Raw genomic sequence first — 17,134 nt, 5'->3', positions numbered from 1 at the left:
TGAATTCTATCACCCTCCTGTGCTTCTGACTGTACCCAGTGCTTGTATAAATAAATAAATAAATCTTAAAAAAAAAAAAAAAAAAAAGCCAAATAAGACATACAATGGCCGACAACAGGCACATGAAAAGATGTTCAACATCACTAGTCATCAGGGAAGTGCAAATCAGCACCATGATGCAATTTCACCTCATCATTATTAGGATGACAATTATCAAAAAGAAAAAAGATGTAAGCGTTGATGAGGATATGGAGGATAGAGTCCTAAAATAAATCCAAGCATATGAAATTAACTAACAGGGGACCCAAGACAATAAATAGTGCAGGGAAAACTGGATACACACATGTGAAAAATGAAAGTGAACCCTAGTGCACAGCTAGTTGGAAAGCAAACTGCTCCAACCTCTACGAAGACAGTATGTAGGTTCCTCAAAAAAATTTTAAAAATCACAGGAAAAAACTCTTTTTTAAGCTATGTTAAGATCTATAATATGACCCAGTAATTCCACACCTGGGTATTTACCCAAGGAAATTGAATCACTACCTTAAAGAATTATCTGCATCTCTGTATTCCCTGCAGCATTATTTACAATAGTCAAGATATGGAAACAACCCAAGTGCCCATCAATAGAGAAATGGATAAAGAAAGTATGGAATATATATCCAATGGAATATTACTCAGTCGTGAAAAAGTAGAAGGAAATCCTGCCATTCATGACAACATAGATGAACCTGGAGAACACTGTGTGAAATGAAATATAAGTCACAACAGAGAAAGACAAATACAATACTGCATGATGTCAATTATATGTGAAATCTAAAAGAAAAAAATCCTTAGGAGATCAGATTCATGGTTAGCAGGGAAGGCGACTAGGGAGGGAGAGCTGGAGAAAGGTTGTCTAAAGATACAAACTTCCAGTTACAAAATACCTAAGTCCTGGGATATCATGTACCACACACTGACCAGAGCTAACACTGCTGTGGGAAGCTACTCAGGGACTAAATCCTCGAGTTCTCATCACAGGAAAAAAATTCTTTTTATTAATTTTTTTAATTTTATATATTTTTTCATCATTTTTCATTTTTTGCACAATGTATGCATTTTCATCTTGGTTATAGTCCTCATACAATTCCCACCCTCCCTTGTTTTGATCCTACTCCCTCCTCCCCTCCCTGTAGCATGTCTCTGATTTATAGTTGCTTGTTGATTTTGATTTTTACTTTATTATAATTAGTCAAAAAAACCCTCTTTTTAAAGCTATGTTAAGTGATGGATGTTACTAAATTTATTGTAGTTGATCATTTCAGTACAGATGTAAGTATGTCCCGTCATTATGCTGTGAACCTTAAACTTACACAAGTCCTGTGTCAACTCTATTTCAACAAACTAAAACAAGTCAAAGCACTGTTTCCCACCTCAGAACCAGAACCCCCTTTCTGTGGAACACTCTGCCACTGCTCACATGAAATTTGTCTGAAACACCCACCCCTTGGTTGTCCCACTTCTTGAACTTGGAGGCAGCAAGGCCAACCAGGGGTGATGGGGTGCCATCACAAGTGGGTGGACCCCTTTCTCCCAGCGAGGACCTGGGGGTGTAAGTCATTCTGTGACCAGGCCAGCTACCGGTCCTGCCACAGGAGTGGAATGGCCTGCAGTACGGTGCCGGATCTCCAACCTCCACACAGGGCATGGCTAGAACACCCACTCCAGACCTCAAAGCAGCAACTTCCACTGGGGTTGGCTCATGAGGCTGCAGAACAACCAGCAGGAATGAAATCTTTCAAGGAGAACACTCAGGATAAAACACACTGCTTCTGAGTGCACAGGCACTGAGTAAACCCTGGGGTAAGGGGTCTCACATATCAGACCCCCACTGTGTGGAAGAGCAGAACCTAAGTATTCTCACCCCAAAAGGGGGGGTAGTTTTTGTGAGGTGAAAGGTGTTTGAATTATCTCCATGGTGAGAAATCCACACTTACATGAAATCATCATGTCGTACACTCTAAATGTATAACAAATCTATTTACTGATTGTGCCTTGATAAAGCAGGAAAATACGAAACTGATCTTTGTAAATTGTGTAAGAAAAAGGAAAAGAACAGGGAATCCTTAGATATACACGTATCTGGTACACACCAGCCATGTAGAAGTTAAGAATGTGAGCCCGGTGTCTACAGCCACGTGCCCCTTTGTGTGCTGCAATGTGTCTGGCAAATAGAAAGGGTGTGTGTGTGCACACCTGTCTCAATCCACTCTAGAACTGGGCATTTTGGAATAAACAATCACAATGAATGTAGTCAGAAAATATTTTCTGCCACACCAAATGCTAAATTTCTAAGGCTTACATTACATTTTCAGGCTTTTTTGCTGTCTTCCTAGGTAGGTCCAATTGAAAGTGGCTCCTCAAACTTTGGCCTTAGGTGTCCCCACAGTCTACATTCAGATGGAGTATCAGTAAAACACTTGGTATCTGTATACATCCAAGTGCACCCAAGTAACTGCCCGGAATCTGTATCTGAGTTCACATAAGAAAGTAAGTATTTAAAGCCCCATGCAGAGAGCAGTGACTGTGAACTGCCAGTCCTTGGGGAAGGGATGTCAGGCCAGGCCAGAGGGGCTGACTGATAGCAGCCCCAAATGTCCTGGAGCCTGCGTGCCCACTTAGGGAGGGATCCTCAGACATGAGAGCAGCTGAGGACAGAAGTCCTGCTGCTTAGGAAGCAGTAGTGAGAGTTCAGTCATCAGCTGGGTACCCTCCTGACCCAGAAGCCTGAGGTCCCTGACTCTGACCACGCAGAGCCCAAGAGGCTTAAAACTCCTACCCAGGGGCTCTCAGAGCCCTTCTTAGCAGACAGGTTATATACCTCTGAACTCTGACCATCTTATAGTTGTGCTTATTTTATTTCTAGTTATAAAAGCAATATTATGCTCCCAGAAAACAAGCTGGAAAACACAGAAAAGTGAAAAAGCAGCAGGAAAAAAAAAATACTCCTAATGCTTTTAACGTTTTAGCGTGTCTCCTTGTATTTTCTGTTCTGACTAATTGACGCCAGCTATCATACAAGATATTAAATGTTGCTTTTTTCCACTTAAATCATATATAGGTTATATCATAAATATTTTCAATATCATTAAAATCTAACTGTAAACATGATTGTTGATGACTACATAATTTTCTATTGTGTGAGTACACTATAATTTCCTTAATCATCCCTTCAACTCTGTCATCCGAGAGTCTAGAAGTCTTGATATATTAAATGAATACTGAAAATACATTTTCCCCATACATTTTAAAACCTGTTCTGGTGGATTTTGAACAGATATTCTAGATAAGGTGCATGGTCCCTTTAAAATTCAGAAGCAGCATTTACTCCAGCAGTTTCTAAGGAAACCAGTTGTATGCAGATATAGAGCAAATACCTCTGTTGGGAACCTCTGGGAATTACAGCCTTCCATCTGGATAAAACCTTCAGAGACCCACAAGGCTGCTGGGCGACAAAACTGACCAGAAAGCAAAAGCAGCCCAAGGTTATATTAAGAGAAATATGAACTCTAGATCAAGGGAGGCCCCTGTCCTCAGTTGCCAGCATACCATGAGAACAGAAGCTTAGAGGGTAGCTGGGGGTGGTGTTTGATGACCACCTCTGTACTGTAACCCTAGGGAAGCAGCCCTAGAAAAAAGGTGGGTTGGTCCCCACTGCTGCTGTGTCTGTAGGGAACACAGGGTCCTGTCTTACTGTTCTTTGCCCCTCCCCTCCATTTTTAACCATAAAGGACTGAAAAAGCAAAGATTAAGAAATCTGGAGGTGCTCCAACCCACAGGCCCTGTCCCAGAATCCCAACGGCCATAGGTTATGGGGCCAGTGTCTTATGGGCCATCCCTTGGGGCCCAAGCTATAAGCTAGGATGGTGAAAGCTGAGCTACCAGATTTAGCCAGTAGTAGCCATGTGCAGCGCCAAAGAGTTGTGATTCAGGACAAGGCAGCTCACCTGTGCCTGGCTCCAGAGCCACTCCGAACATCAGGGTCCCTACCACTAAATCTGGGGCTTATCTGGTTCACAGGACAGTCCTGAGGACAAGATGAGGTGCACAGAACTCAGCCTCACTGTGCAGAGAGGCACCAGGGCCCTCCATCCTTCTATTGGCATGACACCCATGCCAATAGTTGGAGGCACATGACTCTAGAAACAGCTTCCAGAATATCAACAAGCACACAGTTATGCCTCGTCCATGATTTTCAACCTAAATGGGACACTTCAGGAAAGGCCTGTAAGGACTCGCCTGCCCAGCAGCCAGTGCCAGGTGTTGCCAGGGTGATTTCATCAAAGCCTTTCCTTAACTAACAGACAGTCTGCAGAATGAACAGGGCCATGCGGAAGGTAACTCTGTGTCCCACTCCCTAAAATGGGGCTTCTACCACATGCTTCCATCCTCCTGTACAGGGGCTGTCCTTAAGGTTCCCCAAGAGTTTAAAAATGAACCTCAGTCTCAAATCACAGAGTGTCAGGAAGGAGAAGGCAGAAGACAATCCAGCCTGGTTCTGCTACCCCAAGGGCCTCCAAGGCCAGCGTGGAGGTGGCTGGCAAGGAGTTGGCTCCTGATCAAGGTTCCAACGTGGGAGCAAGTCTCAGGGTTCTGAGACAAATGGGGAGGGAGCGGGGTTAGGAAGAGGGACCCAGCAGGAGGATGCTCATGGCAGACAAGCCTGTGGCTACTTCCTCCAACATAAGTCCAGCTGGACATAGCCTTCTGCTTGAGGGGTGGCCTCGCCATGGCGAGGATCCAGGAGTGTAGTCCATCATGGGTCTGTTCAATGGCAAAAGATCACTGACCAGCCACAGGGCTTCCCCAACTTGGATGAGAGGCTTTCTAGCCCTTCTGGGGACACCTGGGGCCTGGGGTCTTCTCAGGGTGTTGCTGGATTTGTTAGCATGGTCAGGCATGAGCACTTGGCCAAAGACACAATGGGACCGTCTCTGTTCTGTCTATGAAGCAGGGGCTTGGTCACATGCTCCCCAGGACCAGCTCATACCACCCAATGCACTGGGGTGTCCAGACCACATGGTAGTCACACCTGTACTCAAAGCAGGGGTTTGGGGAGGTAAAGGGCCCAAAGTGCTCTTGTCAGCGCCTCAGAGAGGGGATTCCAAAGACTATTACACTTTATTTTTTTTAAAGATTTATTTATTTATACATGCAAGAATGGGGGTAAAGGCCAGAGGTGTGGGGGGTGAGAGGATTCACCAGAGACAGTGTGGGGAACACAACAGGTGGATTGACTGAAATAACACTGCTGAGGGGAGCAGTGGGCAAGACAGGAGAGGTCTGCTGTGCCATGTGGGTAGCTCCCTGGCTGGGGATCGAACGCGTGCTGCAGTGGCTGCGGGCACCTTCTTAACCCCTTGCACCACCAGGGAGGCCCTTTCAAGGAACACTTTAAAGGTAAAAAAATAAGACACACTACAGATCTAGAAGAAACAAGAAGGAACAGCATCCATGACCCGATGTGGCCAGGCTGTGGAGAGTGCCTCCAACAGCGTTGCAGAGACCACCCATGCTGTTGAGCCGCACCTTCCTAGGTCATGGGGCCAGAAAGCTACAGGGGTGTCTCCCTCCAGGCTGAGGTGCTTGGTCAGGGTGCTTGAAGGTAAGGCGAGGGGTGGGAAGACAGGGCTCCTCAGAAGCACACAGACCATGAAGGGGTCTCAGACCCCATGAAGGGGTCTGAGTAGACAGAGGGGTCTGCCCTGGGTGGCTGGCTCTGCAGGACCTATGTGGGTTCACAAGGCACAGTGGTGCCTGAGATGTTAACATTCAGGGAATCTGAGCCATGGACATGCAGAAACACTACCATGTTTGTAATTTTTCTAAAACAAGTAAAAAAGAAAACGTTTATGCAGAGGGTGGGAAGCAAATAAGGTCTGACATTACAAGAGGACTTAGAAAGGGAGTGGAGGGGACACATGGCAAACAGGTGAGCCTACACCTTCCACCAGCCCAGCCCAGAAAGCAGAGGCTCGGGCACTGTGGGGCAGGAGGCAGGGATGGGACCCTCTGCCCAAGATGCCTGCATCCACCTTTCAGACTGACTGAACCTGTTCTTTCAGCTTGCATTAGCAAAACTCTGGGCCACCTATATAATCCTACCATCGCAGGGAGGAAAGAGTGGAAAAGCCAGCAAGCCAATAATTAGGTAACTTAGATGATAATATATAATAATATTTAATATCCTGTAATAACCACACGCTAACACTGCAGTGAGATACAGTTTTTCACTATCCAGGCTGAACTAAAGAAGATCAAAACCTTCAGAAAATGGGCTGCCCAGTGTGTGGGGAATTGGCATAATTTATCTGGCAATTTTTAAACCGGAAATACGATGCCCTTAGACCCACAACTTCCCATCCTGGAATTTACCCAACAGATACACTTGCACACAAGCAAGGAAGAAGGTTGGGCACACCACACAAATATATCAACAAAAACCTCTGCCTTTTTTCCTAAGGAGTTGGAATCCAGCTGGGTATGGGGAGAAGACAAGCTTTCACTCATATTCTTGTCCTTTATTTTTTTTAAACTGTGCTAGTGTTCCATTTGCAAATTCATGCAATTAACTATTTTTAAGTGAGTAAACACAGTTATTTCTTTTCATAATAAATAAATAAATACAAGACAAGACAGTAGTTAGAGGTGCCACTTTTTACCCAATGAAGGTGAGTAGTTTGTTTCTTGCCCTCACCTGGTGTGACTTGGTCCCAGGGGACATTCAGCTCTGGCTGGGGATGTGGGGGTACTATTGGATTCTGGAGCAGAGGCCAGGGATTCGGTGGATGTCCTGCTCAAAAAACCACCATGCAGAGAATTCCTGACCCAAATGTCAATAGAGCAGAGGCTGAGAAACCCCACTCTCACCAGCATGATGTTGCTCCATACATGGCTGGTTTGGCAACAGCTCCAATGATTGTAAAGTTTTGTCTCGAGTTGAAGACAAATCTGTGTGCCTCCTTCTCCTGAGCTTTTATCCCAAATTAGACATCTGCTTTGCAGAAAGAGGACCTGGAACCTGCCCCTCCAGAGCTCGCTGGCCTGCACTGGTAGCAAAAGCAGAGGGATGCCCCTGGCCCCACAACCCCACCTGCCATTCTAGAGAGTCATTTGCAGAGGGAAGGAAACCATGAGTCTTGAAAACTGGCAGGGATGGCACAGCAGACCTCCCTGCCTCACCTGCTGCTCCTCTCAAGAGTGTATTTCATGCCCAAAAATAGATGACTGGATCAAGAAGATGTGGTACATATACACCATGGAATATTACTCAGCATTCAAAAAAGATAAACACATGCAATTTGCAGCAACATGGATGGCGCTGGAAGGGATCATGCTCAGCGAAATAAGTCAGAAAGAAAAAGAAAAATACCGGATGGTCTCACGCATAGCAGGAATCTAGAAAACTTAAATAAGGGACCAGGAAAATGAATAACTATAAGAAAGTGAAAATCAAAATCAACAAAAACTATGAACCAGAGACACTCTGTGGGGGGCGGGGAGGGGAGGGATTGGGGTCAAAATAAGGGGATTGCAATTATATGGGGAATATAAAAATAAAATTTATTAAAAAAAAAGAGTGTATTTCAGTCAGTCTGCCTGTTCTGCTCCCCACTCTGTTTCTGGTGAATTCTCTCACCCCAACCCCTGCCCCCGCACCTCTGGCCTGTACTGCCATTCTTGTATGCATAAATAAATAAATCTTTAAAAAAAAAAACTGGCAGGGACCTGAAGGGCAGGGCCCAGGCACCCCCACCCAAATGCCCAGATTTCCCTGTGCCATCATCATTACCAACATTATCTTCAGGGCCCCAGAGAGATGTTATAGGGGTGGCTAACACTGGAGAGGGGACTTGTGAGGCCAGGAGAGGCTACCCCATACACTCAAGCAAAGATGAGCTGAAGACTGGCCCCCAATTGCCCGTGGTCAGGAAGAAGGCATTTGCACCTGTCCTCAACGCAGAAACCATGGGAAAAGTCCTCAGAGCTGACCCGAGGGGCTTGGGGTACATGCTGGATGAGCCCCTAAACTCAAAGACACACCACTCCTCATGACCCCCCTCACACTCTCCAACACCTGTGGACTCACCCCAGGCAGGTCCTTCATGCACACAAGCATCCACTTTCACTGCCCCTGGGGCTGGACAGTCCAGGGGTGATGACAGAAAGTACAGGTGCTGGCAGGAAGCAAGTGAGAGACCAATCCCTTGCCACCCTGGGTGCCTGGCTCTAAGACACCTTTTATGTGCTGCAACTCACAGGCAGCCAGAGACACTATCAGGAGTTGTGACAGACTAAGGGAAAGATTCTACAATACCAATGGCAATTTATCCCAGAGTTTCACAAACTTCAACAGCAGGAGTAGGGATCTACCTCCTACCCCAACATGTGCCCTATGTGCCTTGGAGGCTCCCCCCACCCAGGATCTGGGAGTTCTTAAGAAGTCACACCTCAACTCTCCCCCAGTCTGGTCATCTGTGAGGCAAAGTAGATCTAGCTGCAGTTTCTGGATCTTGCCGGGATGCTATACCATATTTCAGTCTCTCATGAATGCCTAAATGTGTGTTGTCTTCCATGAAGATGGCAATTATTCCCGGGGGTGGGGAGACGGGAATGGCAGGGGAGGTCCTGTACCCCGAGATGTGCTTTTGTCCAGGAAGTCCTTCCTGCTCAGCCCAGCATTCCCAGAGATTTGCCCCAGACTCAGTGGGGTTTTAAGGGACAAGAAAACAAAGTTTCAGAGTGATAGGATCCTCATGTACCACAGTCCATATAGCTGGGCAGTTGTACATGGGTTGGGAACTACTATCCACAGTGTATGGGGGTGCCCAGCAAAGGTCAGTGGGGATGTGTCACACTTTCAGATTCTGTCCCCAGAACACCCTCTAGGCCCAATCAGATGCTTACATTTGCCAGGCCCACAGTGTGTCATGAATAGAAAGAATGTGGCCCAATCCAGATGAAGCAGAAAATGACACCCCCTTAGGGGGCTCAGTCCCAAAGCACAGTGCCAAGGGCTCAGCTCTGTTCCAGGCACACATGTCCAAAGTGTACTGGGGACACAGTCCACCCCCAGCAAAAGGCTCATGGCTCAGTCAACAGTCTGGGCTAAAATCCCAGGTACAGACCTCTCCTGTCAGGTTCACACCAGAGCGGGTCCTTGGGGTCCTGTTACTGCCCCATCACTCTCAGCAATGAGTTGCTGGGGGGAGTACCAAGGCAGACTCCCACTGTCAGGCCACTCCTGCCCATCAAGCTGTCTTGTCACCTGGGCGGGCTGTCCAGTGTCAGTATGCTCCCTCCTGATAGAACAGCCCACCTCACCCTCCTTGCAGTCATCGAGAAGATCAGCATCAGCCCTGCACTGCGCTGCCACAATTCCCTCAAAGGCAGGGTGAACACCTCAAAGAGCATCCCACACACAATACAAGGAAACCCACACACATAGAGAAATGACCCAGTTCAACCAACACTTATGGTGAGACAGAAAGGCTGAGGGCATGCAACCAAGTGTGTACAGAGCAGGAACACAACAGCATGTGGAGGCACCCTGCACACGTCTGGTTCTGAAAGAGATTTTTTTTTAAAGGGTGACAGAATCAGCCACGAACATTCCAAAAGGAAATTAAGAAAACAATCCTATTTGCAATGGCTTCCAAAAGGATAAAACATCTAGGACAAATGTAACCTAGGGATGAAAAACTGGTACACTGAAAACTGCAAAACATTGCTGAAGAAATCAAAGAGATCTAAATCTAAATAAATGTAGATACATCCTTTGTTTGTGGATTAAAAGACATAATATTTTGAGGATGTCAGCACTATCCACAAAATCCAGACTCAACACAATCCCTGTCAAAATCCGAACAACGCTTTTTGCAGAAATTCATATGAGATTTCCAGGAGCCCTCAAAAGCCAAAAGAATTTTTTTTTAAAAAAAGAACAAAACCTCCTGCCCTCAAAACTTACCACAGAGCTACCATAATCAAAACAGAATAGCACTGGCATAAAGGATAGACATACAAATCAATGGGATGGAACAAAGAGCCCAAAAATAAATCTGCATGTCTATGGTCACATGATTTTTCAACAAGGCCACCAAGAATTTTGGTAGGGAAAGAACAGTCTTATCAACAAATGGCCTGTATCATCCATATGTAAACTAATAAAGTTGATTCTTAACTTGAACTTCATGATTTTAAGCTAGCAATGGTTTCTTGGATATGACACCAAAAGTACAAGCATTGAGAGAAAAAGATAAATTGAACTTCAACAAAATTAAAAACTTTTCCAGATACTGGACACTATCACAGAAGTGAAAGGACAATCCACAGAATGGGGAAACATTTGCGAATCATGTTTCTGATAAGGTCTAATGTCCAGGATACAAAAAGAACTCTTACAATTCAACAATAAAGACATATAAACCAATTTAAAAGTGGACCAACTATTTCAATAGACATTTCTCCAAAAAAGATAAACCAACGGAAAGCAAACACCTGAAACAATGCTCAGAGTCATTATCACCTCATACCCCCTAGGATGTCTATAATTTTAAAGATAAAAATCCCAAGTGTTGGCCTGGATGTAGAGAAATCAGATTGCTTCTACATTCATGATGAAAATCTAAAATGGCATAGCACTGTGGAAAATGGTTTGTTGGTTATTCAAAAGTTAAATATAAAATAAACCATGTGACCTGGCAACTTCCAAAAGAATTGAAAACAGGTCTTCAAACAAATATTTGTATAGGAATGTTCATAAAAGCATTATTGACAATAGCCATAGGTGGAAAAAACCTAAATGTTCATCAGGGATGAATGGATAAACAAACTGTGGTATAACCATACAACGTAATATTATTCAGCCATAAAAAATCAATTCAGTTCTGATACCTACTGCAACATCATGAACTCAAAAAACCTCATGCTAAGTGAAAGAAATCAGACACAATATATACTATACAGACACAATATATAATATACTCCATAGAGTATGTTATATAAAAGTTCAGAAGAGATAAATCTATAAGACAGAAAGCTGGGGGGTGGCTGTCAAGGTCTGGGGATTGAGGGGAATAAGGAGTTGTTTAATGAGTTTGGGGTTTTCTTTGGGGGTGATGAAAATAACTAAGAATTATTGCTAGATAAGAGATGATGGGTGCACATTTTGAACTGCTAAATGCCATAAACTACACTTGAAAATGGTTAATTTTATGGTATGTGAATTTCACCCCAATTGAAAAATAAATAAAAGGCTAGTTTCTCCATCTGTCTGGGCAAATACCACAAAGACCTTCAGTTCCTGTGCTCGAAGGTCAAAGCTTGGCTGCGAGTCTATGTTTTTCGGAGCATGACCCAGCACTTTGGATCACCAGATCCTCTACCCTAAAACATAGAGCCAAGCCCCATTCTGAAGCCCACACTTAGACTTCCCAATCACCAAGCCAAAATCCTCAGAACCAAGGCACAAGGGGGATGAAGATACTCAAGATGAAGGGAAAGAGGCAGGGGAAGATGGCAGGACACTGGGCCACTGAGTCCTGAAGGATGCTGCTGAGAGCTGGTTGACCCACTAGGCAAGGGAGCAGTAGCCTTCCGGCTGCCAGCTTTCTATCCATGTTGCACTTTTGCAACCATGGACACAAATGGGGATGTCAGTGCCTGGATTTGTTCAGGTCCTTCAGCCAGAACAATCTAATTAATTAATTGCCACCTCTCTCCTGTACCCAGGTGGTCAGAAGATGAGATGTCCCCCTCCAGGCTAGAAGTAGGAGGGCAATCCACCTGGCCTAGGTCTTTGTAAGACCAGTAAGAGGTGACCCTGAACTCGTCCTGACACCATAAAGGCCAGTGAGCATGAACTTGCGGCACTGTTGGTCACACCAGTCATTTCAAAGCTGACAGAATCTCAGGAATGAGATTCTTCCAGCACACAGCTGGAGGTCATTTTCTGGCCAATCCTCACTCCCAACAGCAATCTCCTTATTCTTTTGGATTATGGCCCTGCCATGTGCCATGAGCACAGAGGGGAGGGGAGGCTACAAAAGAGGGATGCCCATGGGGGAAGGGGCAGGCTTAACACCAAGCTCCCAACCTCTACCCCCTGTCATGAGGCCAGAGCAACACCTGAGCCCAGTGGTCCCACAAGTCCGTGTGCAAAGGCAGAGAGAGGTTCAGACCAAACATGCCTCCAGCTCATGTATTCAGTAAAACTGGAGACTCTGGTGACTTCAGTGAGTCCTGCTCCAAGTTGGTTCCCTGAACTTGCCTCCTTTGGAAAGGATAGAGGGACAGGACATCCACTATGCTCTCTAGAGCCACCCGGGCAATCCTTCAACCACCAACAGCTTCTTAAACTGGCCCAGTGAGAACGCCTCACTTCTGTATGATTCACCATTATTGCTAAACTCATCATACAAGCCACAAGGCTATCTCCAAGTGGATGGCGCTCCCCTGGTACAATTGTCAGCTCTAATCGCCCACATTACAATGCTGAAGCTTGGTCCCTGCCTCCAAGGGCAACATGGGCCAAGCTCCATGTCACAATCGCCTGTGAGAACCAAGGACCTACAGAGATGGCTCTCTCCCAAGAAGCTTAAGGCTGGGTGGGGTGGGGGACTCTACAAGAAGCCCCAAAGGCTGAGCCAGTCCTGCGGGGACAGGCACAGAGATGACCCCAGCAAGAAGGGCAGGTAGAGCCTAGACGTACAGATAGACACACAGAAATTGGAGACTGTTCATGTCAGAACTGACCCCCACTTCCCACCCCAGGCCCCACCCCTCAGGCCCACTCCTCTCTCACCCAGAGGTGGGCTCCTGCCCCACCCTCATCCCCAACTGTCCCCAAGGCAGTCAGAGAGACCTTTTAAATCATCAATCCTCTCCTGCCACCCTCTGCTCAGTGTCTGCCAATGTGGCTCTGGCTGTCAGGGAAAAGTCACCCCTGCCGGCCCCCTGATGTGCTCCTCACCCCCAGCCTACTTCTTGTCCCTACAGTGCTCCATCGTGACTCCAACAGGGTCCCTCCCTGCCAGGCTGGCCTGGAGTTCTTGACTTCTGAGTCTGAATCTAAAGAAAAAGTCCCAAAACAGGCAGGGCTCTGCCTTAGTACCCCAGGTCAGCACTACATCCCACACAGCACGGCCAATGAACATTTACCAAGGAATGAATGAACCTCTCACAGGACTGCATAGCACCTTAGTTTTTGAATTCTGAAATCAATTGTACTGTCTATGCCTCCAAAAATCCTCAAGTTTAATATAACAGACAACTGAACAAGGGCCAGGATTTAGGATGTCTGGTACTTTAACACAATCATTCCTCTTTCCCAGAGACTGAGACTCTTCACATCAGGGTGGTGACAAGGTGAGGTGCCAGGTCATTCCCTGGAGCGACGGCCACAGCTGAACACCTCACTGAAGACAAGGGCAGTGGGACACGGGTCTGAGGAGGACACAGGTCTAAGAAGCACCTGCAGTACTTTGCCCAAATGGCTTTGTGGCATTCCTAAAAGACAGGTCCCAACACTGCTGGGTGCCACACTTCCTATAAAACACACAAGACAGCTTGGAGGCAACCCATAAACACAAATCCATCCCTTCTTAGTCAAAGCCAATTGCCAGGTAACACTCCAGTCAGTGCCAGGAATGCAGCTAGGTTGACACCTGGCCCGAGAGACCAGTCATGGTCAAATGGGGTAGAACCCAGGCTCCTGACTTCTTGGGGTGATGGCACTCCCAAGAAACTCCCCCTAGAAAGCTGGGAGAGAGCTGGGTTATCCTAGGAGGAGGCTAGCCCCCAGGAAGGGGCTGCTCCCCCATGTGCTCAGTTGGGGAAGCTGCTAGATTCATCTGCAGCAAAGATTTGGTCACTATAAGTTAAAGGGATCTCGGGGACCCTCTTCCAATCCCCCCAAAATGGGATGCACTGGAGGGACATGACAGATGGCAGGTGAGACATAAACAGAGCCTTTTCCTGTAACAGTTTCAGGTTTTCACAGGTACTGTCTATGGCACACTATACTAGTATTCTGGTTCCAGGATGATAGGAAGTTTCCTTGTAAAGGTTAATATTCAGGGAAGAAAGGAGGCACAGAGTGAAACACAACGTGGGGCCACAGCTGAGGGGGCTGGCAGTTTGGTTAACAGCACTGATCTGGTTTCTGCTTCCTCTCCACCATGATTTATTTGATCAGATGTAAAACTGAGGGGAGGCAGGGGGATGGATATAGAGAAACATACCATTTTTGTAACTCTACTGTCAGTATAAAATTCTCTAAAAATAAAAAGTTACAAAGTAGTCAAACTTTAAAAAGTGAGCTGAGCTACAGAATACAAAGTAAACAACAGAGCAAGTAGTAGTGCACCTGGAAAGAGTCGCTGGGTCACCCAGGAACATCTGAAGATTGAGAAATTCACAGACCATGTCATACACCTTTCTTGTCACAGAGGGCGGGGTCACAGCCAGAAAGGTTTTGACCTCTAATCTGCCTCTTGCCACTCAGCATCTGCTCAGTTCTGGCCTCAGGACTCACCACTGACAGTGCCCCTTGGTGGCTTCTACCAGGAGATGCCTCCAGGCAGAGGAAGCATAGCCGATTGGACCCTACCAGCCCACACAGGTGGAAATGAATCTGAGCTGACCAAACTCCCCTTAAAGACTCCAGACAAGAAATAAGAAATAAGGAGCTAACATCTCCCCCAAACATCCCCAGTAAGGTATTACTTGCCTCTACTTCGCCCAGTCCAGCAAGTCCCACAGACCTCCGAGTGAGCCCACAGTCCCTCTCCCCTTCCTGCCCTCGTTCCTCCGTTTTCCATCTCAAGGTCTAGTTCAGAACTGGTTTTGCCTGGAGGGGGCTCCTGGGCAGGCACAGGTCCTCCCAGACCCCACATCTTCCCCAGCCTCGGCTTGGAGCACAGGTCGGGGCCAATAGGTGCCCCAGGAGTTCTCAGAACAGAGGGAGATGAGGGTGATGGCAGCCCCTCACTAGCCCTCCACTTTCAGAGCACTCGGGGCAAGTTTCTCAGCATCACTGGAAATGCAGAGCCCTGAAGGACTGAAGGCACCTTTCACCCCAGGTGCCGCAGTGGACTTCAGGAGAACGCTACTTGGTGGGTGTCCATAGCAGCATGTCTTCAGCAGGGCCTAGCATTTACACCCCAGGCGGGCATCCAAAGGAAGGCAGCTGACAGATCTGGGAGATTTCAGCGGGTATCCCTGCCCCATTAGCCCCCCACTCCCTTGGGGTCCCTGTCAGATACTGAGGTGGGACTCGGCTCTGGCACTGGCCAACCTGAGCAGGCCCTGTCACATCCTGGCTGCCTAATTCCCCACATGTGAACTAGTGAGACTGGAGGCCACAGCCTGTGTGTAAGTGTCACTGGCCCATTCACAGTCAAAATCTGCAGGGCAGTCTCCTGTCTGGGTCAGGAACTACCTACCACCACATGCCCCTGTCTTGCCCCCGGTCCCAATCCTGGATCCTGAAGGCTGGATCCCGGAGGGCACACAGCCTGGACAGCCCCTGGCCGGTCCTTTGAGGCCCAGACACATGAGAACCTGTTGGAGCAGTCTGGGCACCGCATCAGCTCCTCTTCCTCCTCCTCCATCCACTTCTGGGTGGAAGGGACCTGGCTTTTGAAAACTAGCCACAGAGGCTGATCATGGCCACTGAAGGGCCAAGCCTTACCCCCCCCCCATCTTCCTCCTAGAGCATAAGGTCAAGTCAAAACCAGCGTGTCCCCTTCTGGAGCGGGGGGCGCGGGGAGAACAGGGGAACGCGATGGCCAGGAAGGAGGCGGCAAAGCCACAGCACCCCCCACCCACACACAGACACTGTTCTGTCACCCACGCTCCCGCCGGGGCCGCGCAGGCCGGCGGGTCTGGCCGCCCGGGGAGCCCGGCGGGGTCCCGAGCCCAGGCCGGGCGGGGGAGGGGGCGCGCGGCGGCCACCTCGCTGGGCCGCGCGTCGCCCCCAGCCCGCCCGCGTCCGAGCCCGCCACTCGCGCCTCTCCGGGGACCGCGCGAGCTGAGCGCCGCTCCTCCCGGCCCGGCCGGCCGAGCCCGCGCGGGGAAAGTTCCTGCAACTTCGCGGGGGAGGCGGCGGCGCGGGCCTGGGCCTGGGCGCCCGGCCTCCGCGGCCCGGCTGTCAGCGGCCCGGCCGGGCCCGGCGCCCCAACTTGGCGGCCCGGCTGGCGCCGCCGCCTCCCGCGGGCCCGCTTTGTGCGCGGCGGCGGCCAGGGGGGCCCGGCCCCGGCCCCCGCCCCGGGCACAAAAGGGCGCGCGGCCGGCGGGGCGCGGGGCGCGGGGCGCGGGGCGCGGGGCCGGGCGGCGGGCGGCGGGCGGCGCGCTCACCTGCCGTGGAACCAGTCCTTGCAGGCGTCGCACTCGATCATGAAGCGGGTAACGTCGTAGGGCAGCCGGCAGACGCAGTACACGGGCACCGTCGCCATGTTCGCGCGCCGCCCGCCCGCCCGCGGCCCGAGCTGCGCTGCGCCGCCCGGGTCGGGCCGGGCCGGGCCGGGCCGGGCGGGGGCCGGGCCGGGGCCGGGGACGGGGACGGGGGCGCACGACAGCCCGCGCGCTCCCGGCCGGCGCGTCCACACAATGCCGGGCGCGCGGGCTGCAGGGGCCGCGCCGGGAGCCGCCCGCCGGCCCGCGGGGCGCAGGGCGCGAGTGTGCGCGGGGGCCGGGCCGCGCGCGGGACACAAAAGGGAATGGACGCGCGGGGGCGGCGGGCGGGGAGCCGCGGCCCCACCGAAGGGACCCCCGGCCGCCGAGCGGCCTCTACGTCAGCGCCCCGGGTGGCGCCGCCTCCGCCCGCCGGCCAGAGCCGCCGCTCCCGCCGCGGAAGGCGGGCCGGGGCCGCGGGGAAGGCGGGCCGGAGCCGGCGGGGAGAAGGTGGGTCAGGGTGGCCCGGCGCGGAGAGGATGGGTCAGGGCACCCCGGCGAGGAGAAGTTGGGCCGGGCGAGCCCGCCCGGGGAGATGGCCCGGGTACCCCGCCAGGAGAAGGTGGGTCGAGGGGACCCGGGCCAGGAGAAAGGTGGGGAGGGGGGTCGAGGGGAACTGCTGGAGGGAAGGTGCGTC

At 49.7% G+C, this 17,134-nt stretch overlaps 1 protein-coding gene across 1 annotated transcript in view; it reads right to left on the bottom strand.

Annotated features, from left to right (window-relative positions):
• Positions 1–16,520, bottom strand: part of PHF2 (PHD finger protein 2) — a 64,584-nt gene extending 48,064 nt beyond the window's left edge. The window contains exon 1 of the mRNA XM_037494939.2: positions 16,402–16,520. Within this exon, the coding sequence (XP_037350836.1) occupies positions 16,402–16,499 (98 nt within the window). The 5' untranslated portion in view covers positions 16,500–16,520. The remainder of the gene's footprint in view (positions 1–16,401) is intronic.
• Positions 16,521–17,134: the final 614 nt, after the last annotated feature.

The sequence above is a fragment of the Talpa occidentalis genome, unplaced genomic scaffold (assembly GCF_014898055.3).
Source record: "Talpa occidentalis isolate TD23 unplaced genomic scaffold, MPIMG_talOcc4v2.1 talOcc4.7, whole genome shotgun sequence".
Classification (NCBI taxonomy): domain Eukaryota; kingdom Metazoa; phylum Chordata; class Mammalia; order Eulipotyphla; family Talpidae; genus Talpa; species Talpa occidentalis.
Note: the sequence above shows the minus strand (reverse complement) of the source record. Positions and strands in the feature narration are given on the sequence as shown.